The following is a 25,430-nucleotide window of genomic DNA, read 5'->3' on the forward strand; positions in this document are numbered from 1 at the left end:
GGCACTCAGTCCACAGTGACTCCGGCTTTGGAGGCTAATTCAGGCAGGCTGCCACCAGGATGGGCATCACGGGTGAGATCCTGCGCAACCGCCTTCAAGGTAAGCCCTGGGTCCCTCACGATCCCCTCTCCTGGGCCAGGGAAGCTCTCCTGGGCTTCTTTCACGTCAACTCCTGTTTCCCTGCTAAGCCCAGACCGAGGCTCCCCAGGGCACCAGAGGACGACTACCCCTCCCCCTCCTCCTCCTCTGATGACCAATTCTCTCTCTCCTCTCCAGCCACCTGCTAAGGGTCAAGGTGAAGGAGTGAAGATTCGGGGCCCAGAGGGGTCCTTGCAAGCTAACTCCCCCCACACCCCAGTTGGAAAGGCCGGAAGACGCCAAGCTTTGTTTGTCAAATGAAGCATAAATAAAACCCAACAAAGAAAAAAAAATCTGTGTTTTTTTCCTCATTCCTCTCTTGAAGAGGGCGTAAACACACACAGCTCTTGCCTCTCCTGGGTTTGAGTTTGAGTTTTTGAGTTTTATTTCATTTGTATGCCGCCCTTTTCCTAAGGGACTCAGGGCGGCTCACAACTCAAAGAAGGGAAAGGGGGATACAGACAGTTTAACACAACACAAAACAATACATAGTTAAAAAAAAAAAACAACAACAATCATACCATTCGAGATAGGGGCAGCGAATATTTAGCCCCAGGCCTGTCGGAACAGCCAAGTTTTAAGGGCTGTGCGGAAAGCCTGGAGGGTGGCGAGGGTACGAATCTCCACGGGGAGTTCGTTCCAGAGGGTCGGAGCAGCCACAGAGAAGGCTCTCCTCCGGGTAGTCGCCAGTCGACACTGGCCGGCCGATGGAATTCGGAGGAGGCCCAGTCTGTGGGATCTAATTGGTCTAGTGGAGGTAATTGGCAGCAGGCGGTCTCTCAAGTACCCAGGTCCAATACCATGAAGGGTCCCCCCTCCCTCTCAGGGGCTTGGCCTGGCACTTCTGGGGGGCCGCCCAGCAGAACCTCCTAAGCCTCCCCGCCTTTCTCCCAGGAAACCAAAGGGACCCACAAGCATCTCTTTGCCCACCATTAATCTCTGAATAAATAAAATGCTCTCACAAGCTAAAAACAAAAACAAGAAAATGCACCCCATTCCTAGAAGCGGCCAAATCTGGACAGACTGGTTGAGAAGCAGTTATGTTGCCTGATGGATTACTTTAAGGGTTAGTGAGTGAAATAAGTATTGAAAGAATAAGAAATTCCTAGGGCAATTCCTAGACACGCAATAGAAAACATAAATATAGTACAAAAACAGGATGTAATTACATGCAGACAGCTTCTTACCTTAGAAAAAGGTGTATTACAGTTAAAACCCTTGAATGTACTAAAAGAAGAAAAGGCAATTCAAACATGGTTCCAGTATGGGCAGTTACAGGCCAGATGGAAAAAAGATCAAAAAATCGGTTTTATGCAAGACGAGGATAATTTACTAAAACAAATTAGAGATCAAAGCCCAATGCGTATAAAGAGACTATATAATGCATTAATAGAAATGGATTTGGAAACAGAATTAGTTAAAGACTGTATGATAAAGTGGGCACAAAACTTTGAAGAACCAATAATGTTGGATACATGGGAAAAGATCTGGGTAAGAAATGTAAAATTTACACAAGCCCAAAATTTGAGAGAAAACTTTTATAAGATGTTTTATAGATGGCATTTAGATCCTAAAAAATTGGCCTCTATGTATCTGAACTTACAACCTAAATGCTGGAGATGTGATTGTGCTAGTGCTACATACTATCATATATGGTGGACTTGTAAAAAGGTTAAAGCATTTTGGATAAAAATATGGTGGATTATGCAAAATGTTCTTTAAAAAAGGATAAAGTTTACACCTCAGTTATTTTTGTGAGGTATAATTACTGATTGTACAGTTATAGAGGCTAACCTGATTTTGCATTTAATAACCGCAGCAAGACTGCTGGTGGTGCAATACTGGAAGAAGGAAGATTTGCCTACTATTCAAGAATGGACATTAAAAGTAACAAAAGAGAGATGGCTAAAATATCAGCATATCTCAAGGACCATTCAAACGAGAGATATAAACTGGAGTGGAGAAGATGGATTGATTATATTCAAAATAAATATGGGACTAAGAAATTCCAGATAGTCTATGACTGAAAAAACAAGGAATGATATAATCTGTTTAGAGTTAGTCTAGCAAAGAGGAGTTAAAGCTCAAATGAAAGATGATATTAACTTTTTTAAAGTTTATTTTAGAATATCTTTGTTAAAGATTTATACCCTGTATTGGTTCTGGGAAGTTGGGGGGGGGGGGGAGGTTGTGGGGGTTGGGTGGGGAGGGTAGTCGGAGGGAAGTAAACATTTGTAAAAGCTTTTTTTCCCCAAAAAATTTCAATTAAAAAAAAGAAAGAATAAGAAAGAAAAGAGAGTTTCCACCAGGCCAGGAGAGGAGGTGCAGAGGGCCAAGGGTTTCCGAGGCTGAGTCTGGACTGTGATCCCCACGGAGGTTGCAATGCCCCCCAAATCCCGGGGGATGGATGGAAGGAATTGAAGGGGGGGAAGTAAGACAAAGAGAGGTGAGGGCTTCCCTTGGGGCAGATGAGGGGCCTGGGCGGGGAGAAGTGGGGGACTGAGGCCCCGCCCCCTGCCCTGTATACACGGCCGGCCGGTATTTTGTCCCTTCTGTCTCCCCGTTGCTCAGAAAAGCAACTTCGGGAAGGTCCTTTGCTAGCAGGCAGGTTCTAGGACGCCTGCCGCCACCAAAGGACCTTCCCAGAGTTGCTTTTCTGAGCAACGGGGAGACAGAAGGGACAAAATACCGTCCGTTTTCCCTGTGCTCAGAAAAGCAACTTCGGGAAGGTCCTTTGGTGGCGGCAGGCGTCCTAGAATCTGCCTGCTAGCAAAGGGCTTTCCCGAAGTTGCTTGAAACCCACCACTGCTGCTGATGCTCCTTGAAGATGAAACTCGCATGACACCTAAGGGATCTGCAGATTGGACAGTGGGATGAGGGCTACGGGGGGGGGGGGGGAGGGGGCGGGGGGAGGGGGTTGGTCACATATTGATATCTATGATTTCGCGCGCTTTTGCCTCAGATCTTGCTTCGTTTAGCTGCTATCTTTTCATGTACCAATAAAAGCACTCTTAATTCTGCAAAATGGAGTTGAGAGAGAGATTGAGATTGATTGAGATTGAGATGCTTTATTTGTATGCCGCCCTTTTCCCTGGGGGGACTCAGGGCGGCTCACAACTCAAGGGGAGGGAGGACAAACAAGTCATAACATAAAAAACAATACATCATTAAAAACACAACAGTCAGAGTTAAGTGGTTTCCTTCTTGGTTGCTGAGCAGAGGTGGGTTCCTACCAGTTCGCACCAGTTCGGTAGAACCAGTTCGTCAAATCTACTGAACCGGTTAGAGGAGGTTCCACCAGTGGACCTGGAATGCAGGCCACACATTCAGAAGGGGTTCCAAAAAATTTTGAAACCCACCACTGACACACACACACACACACACACACACACACACACACACACACACACACACAGAGAGAGAGAGAGACTAACAGAGAGAGAAAGAGAATGAAAGGAAGGAAGAAAAAAAGAAAGAAAAAGTGAGAGATGAAAGAAAAAAAGGAAAAAGAGACAGAGACAAAAGGAAGGAGAGAGAGAGGAGAGAGAGAGAGAGAGAAAGAAAGAAAGAAAGAAAGAAAGAAAGAAAGAAAGAAAGAAAGAAAGAAAGAAAGAAAGAAAGAAAACACATGGCCGGCAAGCCACTCCCACCAGGTCACATGGCCGGCAAGCCACTCCCACAAAGGAGGCCATACCCAGAGTAGGTTCGAATTTTTTTTTGAAACCCACCACTGTTGCTGAGGGAGGCCAGCTTCACACCTGCCTCTCTTTGTCTTGCTCCTCCTGTTCTCTCCACCCACCCATCCTCCGCAGCTCAACGAGGGATATTGGGGAGCAAAGGATAAAGGCTGGGCAGGGCACAGTGGGGTTCTTCCGAGAAGGGGGTTTCCTTCTGAGGGGTCCTGAAGGGCATCTAGCCCATCCCCTCTGCATTTGATTTGGCAAAGAGTTTGCGTTTCAGAAAATGTACGTGGTTAACTGATCTTTGAACAGCTACCCTGAAGGGCCTTTGCAGAGTTTCCGGGCCTTCGTCCCCCCCCCCCCCCCGCTTCCTCTTTGCAGGAGTTGAGCAGCCAACCTACCCAAAATTAATAAATAAAAGGAAGAAATAATTTCGCAACCCAGCCAGAGGTCTCTGAGTGTCCTTTATTCCAAGGGCATAAAATCTGCCAGCCTTTGCCAGGGGCTGAGCTAGGAGCAGCTCGACGCTCAACGCAACGCGTGGCCCCCCGACAACCTTGTTCACACATTGCACGAAACCCCAAGGGACCGCATTGCTTCTCCTGAGCAGGCCTCCACGCCCTGCCTGGTTGAGATCCGTAATGTGGCTGCAGCCTTTGGAACAGCTTCGACCCCCCCCCCCATTGCTCACCTTCGGGCTACCTTTGGGGAGGGGTCTGGAAGTCCCACTGGTCAGCACAGTTCTTCAGCTGATTCCGGGTAACAGCGTAGGTGGGTAAGGCAGCCAGAGCTGCAGGAGCCCAAGAAGAGGAGAGTCCCTCTGAAATCGCCTCTCTTCCCAATCCAAGGGGTCGCCCAACCAGGGTTGGGGTTGGGAAACGCCCATGGGGGAAATCCCATCTCTGGCGGGAACCCCCCCTCCTCCCCCAGGGGCCTCAATTTGAGGAGGCTCCTGGGGAGTTTTCCATGGCCTTGCTAGATTCAGCCAAGGGAAAAGAATCTTAGTCGCCCACCCCCCACCCCAAGGGCCGGTTTGCCTCTGGGATTGGGGGGGGGGAGCGCTCCCTAGAAATACCAACCCAGAGAGAGGAGTCCGCTCCAGGGGAGAGGAAGAGGCTTCCTGAGGACAGCAAAGGCCACTCCGGTACCTGCGTGGAGACAAACAGAGGCTCAGGCCAGCGCCTTCAAGGCAGCATGGAGCCCCCCTTTCCCCCTTTAAAGCCACCCCCCACGGGACCCGCGGACAGGGGGCGCTTACCCATGGCGAGCACGGCCAGCCCTTTCAAGCGCACGAAAGCCTGGCACAAGGCGAAGTCCTGCAGCGCGGAAGAGACGGCCCGGGTCAGACTCGCCCCCCACCCGGGCTCCAGCGGCGCCCGCCTTGTCCCCCCGCCCGCGCCTGCCCCTCGCCCCGCGCCCGCTGCCCTCTGCCCGCCCGTCACCAGACGCAGCCGCCCGAGCCACCCACCGGGTCTGCTGGCGCGGCGGGCGGCATGGCCTCTTCCCTGGGCGGTTGCCGGGCGGCCAGAGCTCCCTCTGCAGGGCCGGCGGAGGCGGCCAGAGCTTGAGCCGCGGAGTTTAGCCGGCAGGCGCCGCTCGAGCGGGAGCGCACGGAGCCTGGCGCGCGGCCGGGAGCGATGGCGGCGCCGCGGCCGCTGCGCTTGCTGAGCCACGGAGGGCGGCGGTTCCTTTGCTTCTGCCGGGACGGAGACGCCTCTCCGCGGCTGCAGTAAGTGCGGGACCCCCTGGCGCTGGGCTCTGCCCCCCCCCCGGCAGCCTCTTCCTCGGCCCCTGAGCGTGTGCAGAGAGCCTGGGAAGCCCCCCCTCCTCAACAATGCCTGCCCCCCCTCCTTCTCAGAAGCGCCCCTTTGATGCCACTTCACCCTCGGCTCTGGAGGCTGGCAGAGAAGAGCCCAGGCTGGGATCCCCCGCCCTCCTCGCCGCCTCTTCCTCTCCTGCCGGCGGGAAGCTCTTTTGGTTCAACCGTTCCCCCCTTCCCTCCCTTCTTTCCTTCCCTGCCCGCAGGCTGACCGACGCTTGGGAGTTCTGGAGCTGCAGCGTCCCTCCGGAGAAGCTGCACGGACAGGTGCGGAGGGAGGGTCCCCCCTGCTTCCCCCCGGGTCTGGGGTCCTTGGCGCTGCGCCCCTCGCGCGCCCCGCGGCTGACTGTGTTTTCCCCTTGGCGCAGGAGGAGCCCGGCTCGCCCGCCGGCCGCCTCGCCAGACTGCGGTGAGTGGGGCCGCTGGCCATGGTTCTGCTCCCTCTCTCCCTTCCCAGGGCGGATTCCCCCGGTGGGCAGCTCCTTCAGCCGTTGGAGGCGCCCATAAGAACCCCTTTGGCAGGAAGACAGCCGGAGCTGGAAGCCGAAAGGGGAGATGCCAGGGCTGGCCGAGAGGGGGCGCCCTTGGCTTTCACGCAGGGGAGTGAATTCCCTGCCTGCTTCAGCACGGCTGCCATGCCCTCCCAGCTCTGCCTCCTGGCACCTCCGGGGCACAGCCAGTCACTCTCCACTCTCTTTGCAGGGAACTCTTGCAGGGCCAGGAACCTGTCCTCACTCTCCATGACACCAAGGCCACGCTGCAGGTCCAGGACGGTGGGCAGAGCGTGACCTTCGACCTGGACAAAGCCTCGCTCCCCGAGGCCAGGAGGCAGGTGCAGGAGCTCACCTTCGGCCTGGTGGAGCAGCTGCAGGCGCTGGACAAGCCCCTGGAAGGTGCAGCCGGGTCCCTGGAGGAGGCCTGGGTGGTTGGCGGTGTTCCCGTCGGGGTATCAAAGCCCCCCCAAACCATGGCACTTAAAAAAATAATAATAATTGGCAGCTGCAGACATCAATACAGAAAGCACTGGTCTCTCTGCTAGGGGAAGGGGCAGGGAGAAGTGAGGGGCTCAGTGGCTGTAAAAAGAGGAGGGGCAGGGGCAGGGAACGGGCATGGCTCTTGGGGTTCCTCTGTGACTGAAACTCCTGTTACATTCTGTAGAGATTTCTACCAAGGCCAGTTTAAGCACAAGCACGACTGAAGGAACATTTTGCCCAGCCGAAATATCCCCCCGGGGGTGGGGGGCTGGGCTTTGAAAGGACCCCTTTGGCCTGGAGGGTTTCTGGGCTCGGGGGCCACCAGGGCCTGACTGCTTCTCTTCCTCTTCCTCCTCCTTCCCCAGAAGGCACAGCGGCTGCCCCCTCCGTGGCCCTCAGAAGCCCCCGAAAGGTCTCAGCAAGCCAGAGTCTCTTGGGAACAGGTAAGAGGCGGCATCCAGTCGGGAGGGTGCGCTTCCGCCCCTCCCAGTCAAACCATCCGGAAGAGAGAGGAGAAATCTGACACAACCTGCCCCCGGCCCCTCCCTTCCGAAAGATCTGCCTTCCCAGGCCAGAAAAACCAGATTGAGACACCCTGAACTGTCCAAGGGGAAAGGGGGTTTTCTCAGGTCGAGAGAAACGGTGCCCGGGTCAGTTCTGTGCCAATGTTGAGTGCCACCCGAGGGGGCCCCTCACCTCCCTCTTTGGATACTCCAAACTCCTGGAAAAGTAGCAATTCCCCCAGAATAGCCCCCCTCCCCCAAAGTTTGGCTCACGCGAGGAAGATGTCACTGCGATTTCTCTGCCCCCCCCCCCAGAATTCTGTCCGCGGAAGCCCAGAGGAGGAGGGGCCGGTCCGAGCAAGCGGCGGCTGCCTGGGGAATCCCTCATTAACCCTGGATTCAGAAGGTAACCACTTGGGCTGCACTGGTCCTGTTGCTTGGATGGAGCTGACCCATCGTGCCCACTGAGGGGCGCCTTTTCCTTCCATGGTCCATGCCAGTTCTGGAACCTGGTTGGCTCGGGGGGGGGCGGGAGGGGGGGGACAGACAGCTCTGTGTGATCCTCAGCTCTGCTTTTGGTCCTCGTCCCTCTTTGTGGCAGAGCTGAGATTGGGCTTCGAGCAGAGTTTGGGTCAGGCGGATGATGGGATGGGAGAAACCTCTCTCCCTCCTTCCTCCCGCCAGATGTTGAGCTTGAATCCCTATCGCTCCCAACCATTAGGGCCTGACAGGTGTGCAAATCCACCACCTCTCAGCGGCCCCCAGCAGCTTCCTTCTCCCTGCCAGTCAGCGCCCACTCTTCCTGAGCATGGCAGTGCCAGGGAGGGGGGGGCGGAAGCGGGGAGGGGCGTTTGAAGGCGTGAAGGATGCTCATAAGGGGCTTCTCTCTTGCTCTAGCAAGAAGACCCCGACGGGGGTGGACTTCGAAGACGCCTGAACCGTTTTCCAAATCAAATGGGAAAGAACTACTTCAGCATGGCGATTTTTAACGTTATTTAAGCCTTAAAACTACACCAAGTATATTTTTATATGTATTATAATAGAAAGGAGGAGACAATAAAATGCTTGATTTTACTCACTTTCCAGTTTGTTCTTTCTGGGCCAAATTCTTTGGAGGGGGGGGGGACAAAAATCTAGACCAGTGGGAGTAAATTCTCCGGATGGGGGGCAGTTTGGGCAACAGGGAGAGAATATTCCAATTCTAGGTGATTCTGCAGGGAAAGTACTTTGTCTAGAGCACAAAAATTGACGGATTCTAAATTCTCTGTTGATATATTAGCGTATATTTAATTTTGGGGAAAGACATGTAAAGCATTGGACATTTGGGGGGAGGGGGTACTGCACTTAAAAAGAGCCATGGGGGAAGAGAGAATGGGGAAATGCAGACATGCTCTCTCTCTCACACACACAAACACACACAAACACACACCTGAGAGGCAGATTGTGTGCAGGGTTGCTCCAGCGAGGGTCTCCCACAATTTCTGATGAGCTAAGAAGCCCCCAGCCCCGCTTCAAGGCCTTCAGGCCATCTTCGCAGGGGTGAAGGGAGCTGACTGCCCTCCCTCAATTCTTCCAGGCTGAGGAAGCGAGGGGAGCCCCCCAGGGAAGAAAGGGACTAGCCAGGGACCGCCAGAGCACATTGGCACTGCCAGTACTGCCCAGGGGCAGAGGCCTAAACCGTTAGAACCCGCTGCCTTGGCGGGAGGGGAAGATGGCGATGCCAGACCCACCTAAAGACCATGCCCACGGGTGCGGGGTGGGGGGCTCATCTGGACCTGCCCTGCTTTCTTCCACTATGGGTGGCTCAGAGAGAGAAGGAAGAGGAGCCAGGAGGTTGCCAGCCAGAGCTAGCCAGACCCCAACTTTAGCCAGGGGGGGGCAAGGAGGCTATTAGGTCTGCCTGACCACGCCGTGGTAGGCCTGGATAATCTCCTGGGGGTCCGGGCAGGTGTACTGGAATTCCTTGGTCTCAGCAGCGGACTCCAGGTATCGCCAGATGCCCCGCATCTCTCTGGGGATGCCCGCTTGGCGGTAGTGCTTGCACGCAACCTGCAGGGCAAGGGAGGGAAGACAAAGTCAGCGCCTCCTGGAGCCGAGGGTGGCAATGCCAGCCGTCCTTTTATTCCGCTGACTTTGTTCTCAAGATGAACCCAAACAACTGGAAGGTCGAGATTCCGGGGATACCAAATTTTGTTTGTGCTGCGTTTTGGGATAATTATGGCTCCGTGGAGGGTGGGGTGGAGGGGAGGCCCGCCCTTCCTTGAATACGTTAGGTGCTCCCAGAGGAGACGCAGAGGGGAATTCGGCCCCAGGAAGTGCCCGGCAGAAGAGGGTGCCCAGAGCAGCCAGAGGGGCCCCCTGGGGAGGAGAGGAAGGGGGCTCTGCCACCCTCGGGGGCTTCTCACATTAACGATGTTGAGTTTGGGGAGCAGGTTGCAGTCGGCCAGGGTCATCTGGTCCCCATCCAGGAACCGCCGGCGGGAGATGACCAGCTCTGGGTCTCGGACCCGCTCGTAGTCCAAAGGGATGTTCAAGAATTGGTCCAACTTACGGAAGGCTTTGAGGAGGGCGTGGAGCAGAGCTGTGGGGAAAACACCCGAGGAGTTAGCCTCTGGGGCAGGCGGCAGCAGAAGGATGCCCAGATAGACTGCTTCTAAAGTGGGGGCTTGATCCACTGCTCAGCCATTCCTTCGGAAGCCGAAGATTCAGTCGGGCCTGAGCTTCTAAAGACGCCCCCTTCGAAAGATGCTTTTGCTTTGCTATTTGAGATGCTCAGAGGAGTCTCTCTGTTGCTTGACCACTTGATTACATCCATTTTGCCCCCTCGCTCCATCGGCTGCCACTCAACTCGCTGACCAAGGGAAGATTCCCCCCCCCCCCCCGTTTGGTCTGTGCCTGGCCTGCCCCCCCTGCAGGGAAGGGACGTCGCCTCTTCCTGTACTGCCCTCCCCCACTTTGTCTCCCGAGTGCACATTGGAAGGAAGGCAGCTGGGTTTTCTCCGTGCTGCTCTCCGGGCCTCAAATGGAGCCTCCGTGGCTCAACACAGTCTACCTTTGAGTCCCCCAAAGGACTGGACTCTGCTAAGGGCCTTGGCGCATGCTAGCTAGGGAGGACCGGGGGTGGCAGTCCGAAGCCCCTTCCCCATTCTCACTTTCGTCCTGAGCTGGTATCGGGTTCTTGATGTAGGCGGAGAACCTGTGGAAGATGTCATTCCCAGCTAAGGTGGACTCCTTGTACTTGGGCGCCAGGCTGGGGAACCTGTGGGGGAAGACGGAGGAATGCTGACTGCTGTGGCTCCTGGCCTCAGTTTCTCCATCTGCACAATGGGCAGGATCCTGCCCTGCCTTTGAGAAGACAGAGAGGAGAGCAGGCAGGAGGCCCTTGCTTCTCCCTTCCCTTGGACTCACCCCCACCCTCCCTGGATGGGGACCCCCACCACTTACTCAGGGGGGTTCAGGGTCTCCTCCAGAAACTCTTCGATCCTGATGGTGTCTGTTTTGGGCTCCCCGTCGTAGAGCAGGACGGGCAGCTGGGCTCCTGGGGCGAAATCTTTCAGGACATCCAGGGACCTGGGAGGGAAAAGGGGGCTGAGCCTGGAAAATGGAGGTGCCCCCCTCTTTCTGTATCCCCACAAGTGACGTTCCCAGGGGCCTGGATCATACAGAGCCCTCTTTTTCCAGATGCGACCCCCAAACCCAGACACCTTCCCCCCACCAGACCTTTCTAACCCCAGGGCCCCCAGATGGGTGAGGCAACAATCCCCATCACCTGCCAGGGGATTCGGGGGGGGGGAGGAGATCAAAGGGGAACTGCCAGAGGTAGGTTCAGCATCGCCAACTGTCAGCAGGCGAGATTCCGGGCTTCCCTTTGGCCCTTACCTCTTCGTGTCCACTGTGGTCAGAGTGAAGGGCGCCCCCTTGAGCAGCAGGACCATGAAAAGGCGCTGGCAGAAAGGGCAGTGCCCTATGGTCTCTCCATCCGTGCTGGCCTAAACGGGGCAGGGAGGGGGAGTTAAGAGAGGGCCCGGAGTGGCATCCTGGCAGGAGAAATGAGCTCCAATGCCCTTTTGGGCAGAACAGGGTTAAAAGCAACGTGCCACCTTTCCTTACACAGCATCCACCGAATGCACGGCACTACAAATCCCATCCTCCCTCCCAGGACTGCGCCAGTGAAGTGGGTCAGCGGCAGAAACACGCCTTTAAGCCTTTCGCTCCGCTGTCAAAACTCCCCGGGATTTCAGTCCGGTTTCAACGCTTGTCAATTCCTTCCTCGTAGACAAGAGGTATTTTTGGATCAGCGCAGGCGTTGATGGGAAGACGATTTGAACACCGTTTCATTCAGCCTCGCCGGCACCAAAGCCTGACGTGCCTTTCAGGGGGGCCCTGCCTAACCAGCCCCCTTGTGCAGAGCGGGCAGAAGACCAGGGAGCCCTGCCCCCATCCCAGCTCTCGGCCGGGATCAGGTTGTTCCCCGGCCTAATCCAAAACCAAGGCAGCGTTTCAGGTTGGCCAAGAGAGGCTCCCTCTGCCAGGACAGGTGCCTCGGGGCAAGGATTTGGCAGTTTCATTTTGCGAAATGGATTCGGGCAAAGTCCTCCTCTCTTGGAACACAGCTGCACGCAAAAAGATCCCTTCGGCTCCAAGTGGGGGAAACAGGACTGTTGCAGCCCATTCGTGGAAAGAGAAGGCGCGCTCAGGACTTCCCAGCCCCTCCCTGCAGGATGCACGGGCACACACACACACACACACACACACACACACACACACACACACACACAGGGCCCCACTGCAGGGCTCACAGGTCCCCTCCGGCCAGAGGGGAAACCCTGGCTGGGGATGCCCGGAGGCCAGCTGGACCCAGAGGACCCAGCCTCCCAGCTGGAAAGGAACCAGAGGCTAGGAGTACGGGAGGGGCCCCTCCAGACACAGCCCACTCCAAAGCCAGAGGCTGCAGGGGGTCAGGAGAGGCCCATCCACTCTGCCCTTCAGCTTACCGGCTCTCCGGCAACTCGCTTAGCAGATGGGACCGCCTGGAGGCTCTTCCTCCAGGTCTCCAATCGGTGACTTTGGCCAGCCGAGGTCCCGTCCGGAGCATCCCAGCCCAAGCAGCAGAGGGAAGGCAGGGCGGCTCTTACCTTGACGAACAGCTGGAGCTTGCAACCCTCCGCCATCCTCTCTGGGCCCCAGCAGGGAAAGCTGTCCAGAAGCCGCTCGGATCTGCGTTATAAATTCGACACACCCTCCCGAGAGCTTCACCAGCCGCATTCTTTCTTCCTCACCTCCCAACGCCCTGTTTCCGAAGCCACCCAATCCCGGGCACTCCCTGGTTCCTGGGGTGGCAGCGGCAGAAAGGCAGAGCCCGTGTTGGGGGGGTCCCTGGGCAGCTAGTGTGTGTTTGGGCAGCTCCATGAAAGCCCCCCCCCATCACGGGACACCACAGCCTGCCCGCTGAGCGGGTTGAAACCCAGGAGGGGCATCTGGGCAGTGGCACGAGGGAGGAAGAGTTCCTCCAGCCCTCTTGGCTTGGTAGAGACCGAAGCGCCAGGAAGGCTGAGTTTTGCAAAAGGAAAATGGAAAAAAAGGAGAGATTTTTGCCACTACCATGTTGATTACATAGGTATATATGGTGAACCTTTTCAGCACTGAGTGTCAAAAAGGTCGCATGGAAATGTCACACACGCACTCATTGGGGACAGGCTCCAGAAAAGCCGACTTTCCAGGTTCTAGCACGCATGTGGCCTTCCACGCGCACACCGGTTTCCACCACTGCCGCGCATGCAAAGGACAGCTGATCGCCATACATGCGTGCGTGCCAGAAACCCGGAAGACAAACAAGCGAGGCCACGCAGCTTTGCGTGCCACTTTTGGGCACGTGTGCCATAGGTTCACCATCACGGATATAGGCCCTTCTCGTCCCTCTCAGGCAGGGTCAAATTTCCTCTTTTCCTTCTAGCAGCCCCAGATTTACAGCGAGATCCCAGTGGGGAGCCAGGCTGCGCTCGGGGCAGTGGAGGAAGCCTTGCGAAAAGCTGGTGTGGATGATTGTGGGGAGAGAAGAAAAAAGCCCATCGTTCACCTCCCCCTTGGCCCAGCAACACCCTCCCGGTGGCATTATCCTCATCCCATCTCTTGGAAACCCCAGGCCTGGGGCAGCCGGGGCAGCTCCCTTGCCCTGCCCTGGCTAGTTTTCGGCTCCTCAGAAAGCAAAAAGTGTGACATGCACACTTCCGGGAACATCAAAACAACCGTCGCATTTCTGCACAATTCTCCTGCTCTGTTGATTAAGGTGGTGTTCCCAGCGTGGGTGTAATTAAACCCTCGGCCGGATGGCGCTGTTGAAAATGCCAGCCTGCCACGCCCAGGACTGAGAGATGGGGTTCAAAGCAGCACCCCCTCCTCCTCCCCCGTGCTTCCATCGCCCCCACCCCCCACCCCGCCTGCCTTGATCAGGGGGAAGTGACTTAAGAAGCAGAACACAGGTGAGTGAAAGTTGTGGATATTCTAAGACGATAAAAATATCCCCCAACCAAATGCTAACGTGGGCTGGAGCAAGAGACCCACTTCGGCGGAGCGACGGATGGTGTGTCACCCTTAAAAGCCACTCCAACCAGCCACCCCCTGGCACCCCCTTTTTTTGGGGTGCCCCTCAGCTCCCCCACAAAAGTCTCTGCCAAACAACCATCGGTTATTCTCACTTTTTTATTAAAACAATAATTACTTTTCACATTGGCTTTTCCGGTTCTAGCAATGTACAGGCTCTTTGCAAAGAGAGCAAGCTGCCCCAAGGGGGGGCTCAGCACCCCCAGCCAGGGCTCGGGGCAGAGAGGAGGGCCGGAGGGGCCGAGCAGACCCCGGGCAAGAGGGCTCGCCAGAGAGTCCTCCAAGCCGGCTTCTCTTTGCAGGCGGCCTGATGCCTCCCTTTGTGCCGGATGTCCGGGGCCCATTTCCAGAGAGGGGACCGGCAGAGTCCCACGGCTGTTGTGGGGGGAGAGAGCCCAGCACAGTTCCCATCAGTTTCACACCCTGCCTAGGCTCCAAACCCCTCCCCGGCGCTCCAATAAATTTAAAAGAAAACATTGTGCTTGCAAAGCCCAAAATAAACCGATTCAATCTCTGTCTAAAACTGTCCCCTTCCTCCGAATTCAATTTACACTCCTTCGGTGCAAAGAAGCTGCCATCCTCGCTCTGGTCCCAAAGACCTCCAGGTCTTCCAGCACCCCCTCCTCTTCATTTGGGGGAGCCCCTGCTGGCCTCTTGGCTTCTCTGCTGGTCGGTGCACAGCTGGGGGAGGGAGAATAGGGCAAGTGCCGTGGCGGCGCGGGGGGGGGGCTTGCCGTTCCCCACCAGGAACGGATGGGGTGCACCATGGACTGGATTTCTTGCATTTCAGACTAAATCTTCCCAAGCCACCAGCTGGGACATCGGGATCTAGAGTCCCACACATCTGGGGCAATTCCAGATGCCGCTGGAGGGGACCCTCCTGGCTCCCCTTGGAAGGGCATCTCCTCTGGCAGCGACTCGTTGTGCAATGAGAGCTCCTGAGAGACCCTGGCGATCCCACCGGAGGCCTCCGATTAATGCCATGCCAGGTTAGGGCGCAAGCAGAAGAGTGGGGAGCTCCTGCCCCACAGCCGAAGGGAGGGGGGGGCTCTCAGCCCTGGCGTGTTACTTGAGGCTTTAAAAAGGAGATCCGGAAGCAAAAACCTCCAGGCCTGGTTAGAGGAGACAGAGGCGCTTCCTTGAGCTGCTTTTGGGTTGAGTGGGGGGAGGCTGGCTCAGATGCCCAGCCCTTCCCGAGCCTTCATGCAGGGGGCTTTGGTTCCTGGGCTGAGAGAGAGGGGGGGGGCAAAGAGGACGGAGGGAGGCGCAATCTCCAGACTTGTCCAGGAGGATCTACCCCCCCTCAGCGTTCTTGCTTCCCTTTGGCCGGAAAGGCTGACAGTGCCCAGCTATCCACTCCAGCACGGCCAGCTGCCCCCCGCAGTCAGATCTGGCCCAGGGCGGCAGGAGAGGCAGTGGGATATAGCAGAGCGCAGTCTCTCCCAGGACGAATGTCCCAAACTGTGGGGCTCCAGTGGGGTATGGAGGCCACTGTTTCTCCTCTGCATCAGCGCCGTACCCCACATCTTCTCAACTAGCCGGACTGCGTTGCATCCGGTCCTTGGCCGTCTGCAAAACAGCGTAGGGCCCACTCCATCCTGGGGGGCCACCCAGGTCAAAGGCTCAGGCAATGCCTCCTCTCGGTGCCTTCAGGACGTCCCGCTCACTCGCTGGGCAGAGAGGATGGCAGCCACCAAGCGGGAAGGGGCGAGGGGCTGCCCAGCCAAGGGAGGGGGCTGCGTCCCCTCCGTTTTCAGCAGAGGGTGTCCGTGTTGAAGGAGAGCTGGGCCTGGGTGGGGGGAGAGAAGGGGCAGGAGAAAAGAGGAAAGGTAACAAATGCTGCATCCCCCCGGAAGCTTCCCCCCTCCCCACAAGCCTCTTTGCCAGCCTCCTGCGCCCCCCCCCTGCATGGCTAGCTCCCTTGCTGCATCCTGGCTCACCCTCTCCTCCTCAAAGCTGATCAGCCCCTCGTCGTCCGTTTCCAGGTCCTCGGGCTCCTCCCCCACCATGGTGCGCAGCTCCGTCGGGGCCCCCCGGGGCCGCAGGAGGCTGAGGAGGCGCTGCAGAGGGGACTCTATGGGGCAGGGCGGGAGGCTCTCCTGCTGCTCCAAGTTGTCGCTCTGCTTCTTGGCAAAATTCACAAACACCTGCAAAGGAAGCCGCAGCTCAGGCTGGAGCCCAGGACTCGTCTCCCCCGGCCGGGGATTGGGGTGGCGGGGACAGAAAGGGGAAATCCGGGGCCTTCCCATCACCCTCAGCCAGCCAAGGACGCCAGCACAGCCAGCACAGAGCTGGCCACAGAAGAGGGCAGCCAAAGGGAAAGTGGGGACGTCGGTGGCCCCTCACATTGTCCAGCGTGGTCTGGCTGACGGAGTAGTCCTCGATGCCCAGGACGTCCACCACCTGCTCCATCTTGCTGAAGACCTGGGCCAGAGAGATGTGCTCCGACTTCAGCTGGTACTGGACTTTGGTGTGGTGCCTCTCCTGGGGGAGGGGGGGGGAGAAGGCAAGGAAGGTCAGTGCCACCTCCTCCTCCAAGGTGAGCCCCCCCTCCCTCCGGCGGTCGCCCAAACCTTGAGGACGGCCTCCGGGAAGTTCCGGCTGAAGAACTGCGCCACCTCCTTCACGTTCAGGCTGGACTTGGTCCTGACGGTGATCATGTAGCCGTCCCCAAACCTGTCCAGAACAAGGGGGGGGAGGGGGCACCTGCAACAGCCGGTCTCCTGGCCGGATGGCTCCGGTAAGGAAGATAAAGCTGCCGTCTAGGAAGGGGCAGCTGGGAGGGCCCTCCCCTCCTTCCCCTCCCTCCAAAGGGCCCAGAAGAGGACTTCCTCCAGGACTGGACACTTAGTCTGCTACCCTTTTGCCCCCAGGCCAGCACTGAGAGCTTCCACAGGTTTGGCCGGTGGAAGCAGCCCATGGTGTGCCCACCCAGCGCCCTGGGCTCACCGGTTCTTCAGGTGCTGGATGCTGCCCAGGCACTTGAGTCGCCCGTTCACCATAATGGCCAGCCGCGTGCAGAGGGCTTCACACTCCTCCATGCTGGGAGAAGAGAAGCACAGCTGGAAGGAAGGGTGCCCACTCCCCAAATGGCATGCGGGAGGGGACACATGACAGCTCGCCCATCGGCTCTTGGCCGCCCTACAGCCGCTGCCCCCTTACTCACCCACATCTCTGGCGCTCCCCCATCCAGTCCACCCTTTTCCCTGGCACCTCAGGAACCATGCCCAGCCCACCTGTGTGAGGTCAGGACCACGGAGCGGCCCGTCTTGATGATGTCCAAGATGAGGTTCCAGAGGAAGCGCCGAGCCTTTGGGTCCATGCCCGTGGTGGGCTCATCCTGTTGCAAAGGAGGGGACCAGGGGGCAGCATTAGGCCCAGCTGGGGTGGCACTCCAGGCATCAGAGCGGAAGAGTGAAGCGTCCCCCGCAACCCTCCAGCCGGGTCTCTTCCCCACTGTCGCTCCTCACCAGGAAAATGAAGGCGGGGTAGCCGATCAGCGCAATGGCGGTGGACAGCTTCCTCTTGTTGCCGCCGCTGAAGGTGCTGGCGGGCTTGTTGGCGCATTTATCCAACTCTAGCTTCTTCAGCGCCCACTTGACCACCTGGGTTGTGAAGGAAGAGGGGTCTCACACCCACAGAGAAAGCCCAACGGCAGCCGCGGGGGTACTGCTGAAGGCCCCCCCCTCGCCCAGCCTCTGCCACATGTCCCGGGAAGTCCCTGCAGAGGCGGTTCCCTTGGCCCTTTCTGTCTTGTGGAGGTGAGTTCCACCAAGTCTACACAGAAGCAGGAAAACCCGGGAGAGGGGGGGAGAAGTTCCCGTCCTTCTGCCTGTGCCTCACCCGCTCCTCATCCTTCCACGGGATGCCACGCAGCCGGGTGTAGAGCTCCAGGTGCTCCTGCGCCGTCAGCTCATCAAAAAGGGCGTCGAACTGTGGACAGTATCCCAGACTCTGCTGGACCTGCAGAAGCTCCTTCAGGATGCTGTGGAAACGGAGAGCTGGGCTGAGCACAAGGGGCTCATCCTGCCCCAGAGCCCCTCCAGGAAGGCCGGCTGGGAGGAAAGGGGCTTCAGCAGCCCTTTTCCAAAGACAACGGGACCCATTGCTCAAAGCGACAGCGGTGAAAAATGAAATAGAGAACAAATGGATTTAGGGGGGGGGGAAGCAGATAAGATGAGCACAGGAAGGAAGGAGAGAAGGAGAGAAGAAAGGAGGGAAGGAAGGAGGGAAGGAGAGAAGGAGAGAAGAAAGGAGGGAAAGAAGGAGGGAATGAAGGAGAGAAGAAAGGGGGGAAGGAAGGAGGGAAGGAAGGAGGAAAGGAAGGAGGGAAGGAGAGAAGAAAGGAGAGAAGAAAGGAGGGAGGGAAGGGGAAGGAGGGAGGGAAAGAAGGAGGGAAGGAAGGAGAGAAGGAGAGAAGAAAGGAGGGAATGAAGGAGGGAAGGAAGGAAGAAGTAGAATTGTTGTAAAATAAGATGGGTTTATGGGATGGTAAGAAAGTAATTTCAATTATATTGTCAATTGTAGGGGAGAAAAATTGTTACAAATACATATTATTATTCGTATGTTATGAGATCATATAATTGTGAATGTATATATGAGAAATAAAAATTTATTTTTTTAAAAAAAAAGATGAGCACAGGATTCCAACAGCTAGCGGGAAAAGAGCCTTCTTTTGGTGGCGCTTCCCTGCAGTGAGTAAATCAGAACACTACTGCCTGCCCATGGAGGCTCCACAGGCCTATGGAATCACCCTTCTTGCTTTGTGTGCAAATGAGTCTATTTTCAGACAGGGAGAGCAAATTCCCAGGAGATTCCAGGGGAAAAGAACGGAATAAACAGAAAAAAAATCAGCGCTGGGCGCAGTGTTCCCAGGGAGCCCTGCAACAGGTGGGCCCTTAAAGGACCCTCCAGCCCCCTCCTCTGCGTGCCAGGCGCACCTGTGCCCATTAATGAAGGCCTCGCCGTTGGTGGTGATCTCGTCCCCTGTCAGCATCTTGAAGGTGGTGGTCTTCCCTGCCCCGTTGACGCCCAACAAGCCGAAGCACTCCCCCGGCCGGACGCCCATGCACAGCCGGTCCACGGCCAGGATGCGCCCAATCCTGCGTGATTTGTACACCTGGGTCCCGGGGAGGGCAGGAAAAAAAGCCGTGAGAAAAGAGCTCCTCCTCAGCCTCGGGGCATCCCCACCTGCAGGAGACCCCTCCCCTCCCCCCGTCTCCTGCCCCCAAATCTCAGCAGGATTCAGATCTCGCTCCCTTTGAGCCCCCTGCTCCAGCCAAATGTCAGGCCTGCAGCCCTCTTTCCTTTTCGGTCTTTGGCCTTCCAGAGTTTCTATTATTCAACTATGCATTTTCTATTGTGGGAAAATAGGAGGGGGGATTGTACAGAGTTAGATGATATGTAGCCATAACAACATTCTTTCTAGAAAGCCAAGGTCATCCTTTGTCTTTGCACCTCTGCACCTGACCAGAAATGGATGGGTGGAACTACCAGTATGGCAGTGGGAGATTGGACCATAGGATGGACTTGTGGGTGTGGGGGCAAGTTCAACATTGTACCCCGGAGGGGAAAACCAGGAAGCTTTCAGATTCGGGTTAAGGTCCCAGATGTGCCAACTCTTAATAAATTGGGACTTTGAGGAATCCTTTGCCTTGGACTCTGGATTTAATTTTGGATGCTATTTGGAACCCTGACACCAAACCTGCCTCAGATGGAGCCCACCCCCCACTCCCCCGCACACACCTTGGTGAGGTTCTCAATCTTGAGCATGTCATTGTCGGCATCCCCACGCAGAACTCGCTGCCGCTCGGTGGCCACGTCCACATCATCTTCAATGGGTTTCGTGGACACGGGGAAACGCCTGGGGAGGGGGAGGGGGCAGGATGGTGCAAAGAAGCTGTTTTTTTTCTCAAGGGGAGACTCAGCCCAAGGTCCTTCTGTCTGTCTTTCCCTCCCCAGCACGGATTTGCAGGACTGTGATTCCCACCCAGTCAGATGAGAAGGAAAATTCTCCCTTCTGGGCACGCCTCTTGCCACACTCACTGTGGTTTTCGGAGAAAGTTGTACTGGCACATGATGGTGATGAAGAAGCCGACGAAGCCTTCCACTGTCATGGCAACTAACGCCCGGGTCACAATGTCCCACTCAAAGGGAGACTTAATCTTATCAAATTGCCCTACAGGAACAGAGGCATCAATTGGGGTGAGAGGGCCAAAGCCTCCCCTGATTGGGGGCTTCCTTGGTGGGGGAGGGGGGATTCGTCTGAGGCCTTCCCAGGGTCACCAGGGGCTGGTTTCCTGCTTCCCAGAGCTATTTTTCCAGCAAAACACAAAAGCCCCAAAGATGCTTTTTCTTCCCTTTTAAGAAACGTTTCCCTTGAATGCAAGAGCCACCGGAGGTTGTGGGGGGACGACATCAGGATAATTTCCTCTCCTCTCGGATCCCCCCTGGCAATCTAAGGCCAGCCGTCACTAAGCGAGCCAAGGTTAAGAAACTGCTCTGTGCATGTTCCAAACCTCACAACCAAAGCTCATATTCCTGGGAGGGAGACTGGGGAGGAGAAATCCCGGGGCTAAAGCAAAGGGCGGATTTACTGCCGTTTTGGAGAGGGTGAGATGGCAGCATATAAGCTGAACAACCAAATAGGAAACTCTAAGAGCCACAGTGGAGCGGAGGTCAGAGTGCAGTACTGCAGGCTCCTTCTGCTGCCTGCCGGCTGCCTGAAATTTGGCACTTCGAATCTCACCAGGCTCAAGGTGGGTAAAATGAGGACCCAGATTGTTGGGGAGGGCAAGAGGCTGGCTCTGTAAACCTCTTAGAGAGCACTGTGAAGCGGTGTATAAGTCTAAGGGCCATTGCTATTTACCGATCTTTGCGTAGTATTCGTTGATGTACTCATTGTAAGCCATCTCCATGAGTCCGTGGCCCAGGTTGTAGTTGGGGAAAATCAAGAAACAGCTTTTTAAGTAGCTGTTTACCACCTTCAGGTCCTACGGAGAAAGAGGCGCTAAGGAAGGGCTGCGGCAGCAGCGTCAGACCAGCCCCCTCGCCACAGCTCCCCCCCCCCAGCTCCAGCTCCCAGATTTGGAGGCTGCGCTGCTTCTGTGCATGGAACGAGAGGCCCCTCCCCCACGTGGGTCCAGTGTTTAAGAGAAAGGCTCACCCAGGGACTCTTAGGGGAAGGTGGTTTTTTTTAAAAAAGTCCTTATTTTGGCTTCCTGCTCTGGCAACACCCACCTTGTCGTGCTCAAAGAGCTGCAGGAGGAACGTGGCCACGGTGGCCGTGATGCCGATGAAGAGGTTGATGACGATGAGGAAGACGTAGGCCGAGCTGGGCACCTCGAACCAGAAGGAGGCTGGGTACATGATGGGCGTCATGGACCACCTGGGGGGGAAGGGCGCAAGAGGCCCCAGACGGAAGCCCTCAAAGACCTGCCTGAGAATTTCCCACCCAGCTCCTTCCTCCAGAGGTTCAGAGGTAGACTGCCTCTAACAGGGGAGGCTCCATTCCTAAGCCTTACGGCAGCCTCCAAATAAGACCCACACGCCACAAGTGTCACTTTGGCCCAAAGAAGCATATCATGGAGAGAAACTAGGCCTCAGGCTGACACTGCCCCGCCCCCCAGGCCAGACAGGGGAGACCCCCCCCTCACCAGGGTCCCGATGGCTCCTCCCCCAGCCGCCACTCACCCGTAGAGCAGGAAGAGGGCCAGCACTGCAGGGAAGTTGGTGGGAGAGGTGTAAGCCGGCAGGTCGAAGACGAAGAGAATAATGATGCAGCAAGTGGCTGGGACCAGGTAGTTGAGCTGGAGGGGAGGAAGGGTAGGGAGCCCAGGAGAGGTTCAGCTTGGCGTCCCTCTGCCCTGCCCCCAAAGCCAGCCACCCCTCTGCCCCCCTAATGGCTTGGGGGTCCCAGCCAGCCCAGCCCACCTTTCAGCCTGTTGTAAGGTTTCCTAAAAATGCCCTAATTGATTCATGAGTATCGAGCCAAGTTTCAATGAAAAACTAGCCATTTATTAGGAGCCCCATTAGGCAAGGCCTCTTTGCAGTCAGATCTGAGCTTTGTTTGATTTATAGCTGAACTTTACCCCTGTCCCTCCCCTCCACTCAGTCTGGGTCATAAATCACATTCACCAATGAGGTGCACCCCTCCCAAGCCTGCTGCAGGAATCTGAGATCTGACTTCAGCCAACAGTGCGTGGAAAGCTCTCCCCCCAACCTTCTCTCACTAGGATCACACTGGGCGTTGACACCTACCATGTCCCAGACGTAGTTGGCCAGCCAGTAGATGACGGGGTCGCAGCCGCTGACGAACTGGAGGTGTTTCGCTTTGATGGACTTCTCAGCCACCAGAAAGACCACAAAGCTGGCCGGCACGAAGGACATGGCCACGATAATGAAGATGGCGATGACCACATCAGTACCTTGCAGGCTGAGGGGAGGAGGAGGAGAGGTTGGCCCGCTTGTCGATGTTCCTCGGCTTCCCCACCCTCTTCACAGACCCCAGCCGTCTTTGCCCCAAAGCTTGGACAAGGCCCCTGCGAGGTTGGGATGGTCCCCACCACCCCGAGGTCTGTGAATGCCCTGGGCCTGCTCCAAGAGAGGCCCCTTGCTTGCCAGAGGGAGAAGTGGGATGCAAGGGAAACTTTACCCCCCCTGCCACCCCAGGTCATAAAAAGATGCTGAAAAGCAGTGCAGAGGTAAACCAACAAGCAATTAAGAGGGGGAAAGGAGACCTACAGGTAATCCAGAGAAAGGCTGGCGCTGGTCTTGTTCATAGGATGGTTGGTCAGAGTGATGCCTGGGGGGCAGATAGAGAGAGTCTGGCATGAGTGCCTGAGAGGGCTTCCTCTGCCAAGCCCACCAATGCCCATCTCCTCCTCCTCCAGATTCCCTCCTAGCCACATCGCCTCCCCCTCCCCTCTCGCCTCCTCCCATGTGGAGAGGGCAGAGCCTCTCCATGCCACCCGGTCGAATGCTGCCGCTGCCCCAATTCTGCCCAGCATCTTTTCCACCCTCCCTGCTCACCATAGGCTGCGCGGTTGCCCCTGCTGCTGGGCAGGTTGGCACGGAGGATGGCATTGTTGAGGGCGTTGAGGTAGGTGGGCATGCTGTGGTATCCTTTGTTGTTATAGTATACCTAGGAAGGCAGCGTAGGGAGGGGAGCGTTGGCCAAGGCTGCTCTCCCGCAGACAGGGCGCTTGAGGAGGGCAGCGGGCACAGAGGACCCCTGGAGGGAACGGCCCCTGATAGCTGCCACAGGAACTCCCATTCAACCCAACTGCCTTGTGCTTCTGCCATAGACAGGCAGAGATTTAGCCGAGCCCCTACCTGGGCCGTGTTGCGGACAGCAATTTTCCGGAGCATCGGAGGCGCATTTTCCCCAAAAGAGGCCGGGATGGATCTCTGGATGTTGCCGAAGGTCACCGCTCCATACCTGGGACAGGAAAGCAGCTGCCACATTCACTCACAGGCACCTGCCAGAGCTCCTCCTGGGTGGGGGGGGGGGAGACGCTCCCATCCCCACCATGCAACCGCCACGCACAGACCTGTGCAGCCGAAAGCGGTCCGATGTGTAGAGCAGATACTCGGAGACGTTGCGCCCCGTGATGTCCACCAGTATGTCCCCCGTCACCACCTTCATCTGGGGAGGGTGGCCCCCCACCCCGCTGGGGCAGGAGAAGCCGGTGCCCTGCATGGAGCAGGTGCACCTGATGGGTTCGTGGACGATGCTGGGCTGGGCCGGGGTGGAGGTGACCGTCTCTGGCAGGGAGGAAAACCAGGAGAGGTTTCACCCACCGAGGGGACCCAGCAACCGCGGAGGAGCCTCAGAGAAAAGCAGCTCAAAGGATGGAAGGGGGGCAGCCGTTCAGTCGAGGGGGCTCCCGGCCACTCCCAGAGCCTGCCCGAGGAGCCCCTCCCAGCCAACCACAGGCACCATGGAAGCGCCATTTTCAGAGCCTGCCTCTGCGTCTCCAGTGTTCTGACGGAGGCTTCCCAGGAGCCTGAAGCAAATTCCTGGTCCTACAAAAACCCCTTTTTAATTGACTGTGAATTCTGCTCCTTCACATCCAGCAAAGTCTTTCAAGGGAGGATTTACAGTCACAGACCTTATCTGGCTTGGAGAGCTGACAGGCCGAGATCTGCAGAACTTGGCAAGGAGCCTCGGAGAGTCACAAACCAATTAAGCGAACTATTTGTCTCCTGCAAACTCCACTCCCCCTTCGCTCCTCTTTTATTTCCTCTGGGAGGGGCCATTCATCGTCCACCTGTGGCCTTCCTCCCAAGTCGACCCCTGTTCTTTAGCTGTTCCCTTCATCTGGCCACTCTGCGCATGCACACACTGGGAACAGGCTCCAGCTGTTCTTCTGCCTCACTGATGTCTGACTCTGAAAGCAGCTGATAACTGTCAGATGCCCCTGACCCTCCCTCTGCCTCCGACGCAGAGCCTTCCCCAGACTCCAGGAGTGGCCCAGGTTCCTCCCCAACTTCCTCACTGTCTGAATTGGCTGCCAGCTCCACTGGCCACTGGTGGGCCACAACGTCCATCCCCCTCGAAGGCCGAGGGCCGCCCTTACCTTTAACAGTTGGCGGGAAGGTGGTGAAATTCCAGGCCCGCAGCAAGTCCTCGTCCAGAGAGAAGGGATAGTCAGAGGGGGCCGGGGACGGAGGGGGCGGCACGAAGTTGAAGAGGGGCAGGCCCTGGGTGAAGGAGTCCAGGCACATGGCGTCAAAGTACTTGGCCGCCAACATCTTGGACTCGTTGCTGTTGAGGTTCAGGGATTGGACCTGCTGGTCCAGGGTGCTGTTGAAGGCCGACTTGAGCACACAGGTGGCCCCGATGCCGGAGGGCAGGTAGAAGGTGCTCACCAACTGCTGGGCGCTGGCGTCTGGTGAGGACTGGCTAAGAGGAGGAGGAGGAAGAGGAGAATTTTCCCAGCTGAATGAAGGACTCCAGCTTTCCAGTGTGTGTGTGTGGGGGGGGGGGGGGGTGTATGAAGGACAAAAGCAGACATTTGTTCCAACCAGACCCTGAGAGATTCTTCTCAAAGGAACAGACACCAAGGCAGATCGTACCCCACCTCTCTCAGAGCAGGCCCTGGAATGGGCAAGGGTCTCCTTGCTACTCCCCCCTCCCATTTTACAGGTCTGAGACCTCCTGGGAAATGCCCCGGGGGTGGGGAGGGGGGGAAGATTGCAAAGAGGAGAGGTGATTTCTTACTGGTTGCCACGTTCCTCATTGGCGTAAGGGATGAAGTTTCCTCTGGGCTGGGTGTAATTGTGGTACTGGGAAGGCGAAAGGATGAGGGGAGGCAGGTCACCTGGAAAGCAAGAGGGATAAAGTTTACTCCCCAGTTATTCCTCTTAGGTATAATTACTGACTGTACAGTTATAGAGACTAATTTGATTTTGAACCTGACAATGGCAGCAAGACTGTTGGTGGCGCAGTACTGGAAGAAGGAAGATTTGCCTACTACTCAAGAATGGATGTTAAAAGTAACAAACTAATATCAGCATATCGCAAGGACCATTCAGACGAGAAATATAAGCTGGAATGGAGAAGGTGGACTGATTATATCCAAAATAAATACGGGACTAAGAAACTCCAGATAGCTTATGATTGAATGAGCAAGGAATGATATAACTTGTTTAAAGTTAGCTTTACAAAAGGGGAGTTAAAGCACAAGTGAGGGATGATGCTGTTAGTCTGTTA

General features: G+C 56.5%; 4 protein-coding genes across 4 annotated transcripts in view; 1 reads left to right on the top strand and 3 right to left on the bottom strand.

Moving 5' to 3' along the window:
- Nucleotides 1-4,269: 4,269 nt before the first annotated feature.
- Nucleotides 4,270-5,444, bottom strand: LOC106542594 (transmembrane protein 141-like). Its single transcript, XM_087704844.1, has 4 exons — nt 5,287-5,444; nt 5,077-5,134; nt 4,898-4,966; nt 4,270-4,608 (listed from the first exon to the last, which is right to left on the bottom strand). The coding sequence occupies exons 1-4, from the start codon at nt 5,311-5,313 to the stop codon at nt 4,517-4,519; spliced, it is 246 nt and encodes an 81-aa protein (XP_087560970.1). The 5' UTR covers nt 5,314-5,444; the 3' UTR covers nt 4,270-4,516.
- PAXX (PAXX non-homologous end joining factor) lies at nt 5,375-8,188 on the top strand. Its single transcript, XM_087704843.1, has 7 exons — nt 5,375-5,547; nt 5,844-5,904; nt 6,006-6,046; nt 6,340-6,530; nt 6,977-7,054; nt 7,430-7,520; nt 8,012-8,188. The coding sequence occupies exons 1-7, from the start codon at nt 5,456-5,458 to the stop codon at nt 8,049-8,051; spliced, it is 594 nt and encodes a 197-aa protein (XP_087560969.1). The 5' UTR covers nt 5,375-5,455; the 3' UTR covers nt 8,052-8,188.
- A 786-nt stretch (nt 8,189-8,974) lies between these two features.
- Nucleotides 8,975-12,301, bottom strand: CLIC3 (CLIC family member 3). Its single transcript, XM_014058358.2, has 6 exons — nt 12,250-12,301; nt 10,994-11,103; nt 10,559-10,684; nt 10,267-10,373; nt 9,520-9,695; nt 8,975-9,163 (listed from the first exon to the last, which is right to left on the bottom strand). Exons 1-6 carry the CDS (start codon nt 12,283-12,285, stop codon nt 9,005-9,007), a joined length of 714 nt encoding a protein of 237 aa, XP_013913833.2. The 5' UTR covers nt 12,286-12,301; the 3' UTR covers nt 8,975-9,004.
- Nucleotides 12,302-14,924: 2,623 nt separating this feature from the next.
- The window catches only part of ABCA2 (ATP binding cassette subfamily A member 2), a 32,849-nt gene continuing 22,343 nt past the window's right edge, over nt 14,925-25,430 (bottom strand). The window contains exons 29-49 of the mRNA XM_087704846.1: nt 24,939-25,038; nt 24,295-24,620; nt 23,266-23,479; nt 23,048-23,153; nt 22,745-22,856; nt 22,457-22,517; nt 21,974-22,148; nt 21,407-21,522; nt 20,954-21,101; nt 20,583-20,706; nt 19,760-19,892; nt 19,460-19,577; nt 18,655-18,833; nt 17,558-17,699; nt 17,185-17,319; nt 16,951-17,054; nt 16,664-16,756; nt 16,288-16,390; nt 16,061-16,198; nt 15,655-15,861; nt 14,925-15,503 (exon numbers count right to left, since the gene is read on the bottom strand). Of these exons, the coding sequence (XP_087560972.1) occupies nt 15,468-15,503; nt 15,655-15,861; nt 16,061-16,198; nt 16,288-16,390; nt 16,664-16,756; nt 16,951-17,054; nt 17,185-17,319; nt 17,558-17,699; nt 18,655-18,833; nt 19,460-19,577; nt 19,760-19,892; nt 20,583-20,706; nt 20,954-21,101; nt 21,407-21,522; nt 21,974-22,148; nt 22,457-22,517; nt 22,745-22,856; nt 23,048-23,153; nt 23,266-23,479; nt 24,295-24,620; nt 24,939-25,038 (2,870 nt within the window). The 3' untranslated portion in view covers nt 14,925-15,467. The remainder of the gene's footprint in view (nt 15,504-15,654; nt 15,862-16,060; nt 16,199-16,287; nt 16,391-16,663; nt 16,757-16,950; nt 17,055-17,184; nt 17,320-17,557; nt 17,700-18,654; nt 18,834-19,459; nt 19,578-19,759; nt 19,893-20,582; nt 20,707-20,953; nt 21,102-21,406; nt 21,523-21,973; nt 22,149-22,456; nt 22,518-22,744; nt 22,857-23,047; nt 23,154-23,265; nt 23,480-24,294; nt 24,621-24,938; nt 25,039-25,430) is intronic.

This window comes from Thamnophis sirtalis, unplaced genomic scaffold (genome assembly GCF_051295495.1).
Source record: "Thamnophis sirtalis isolate CommonGarterSnake01/CBP01778 unplaced genomic scaffold, rThaSir2_p1.2 scaffold_2, whole genome shotgun sequence".
NCBI lineage: Eukaryota > Metazoa > Chordata > Lepidosauria > Squamata > Natricidae > Thamnophis > Thamnophis sirtalis.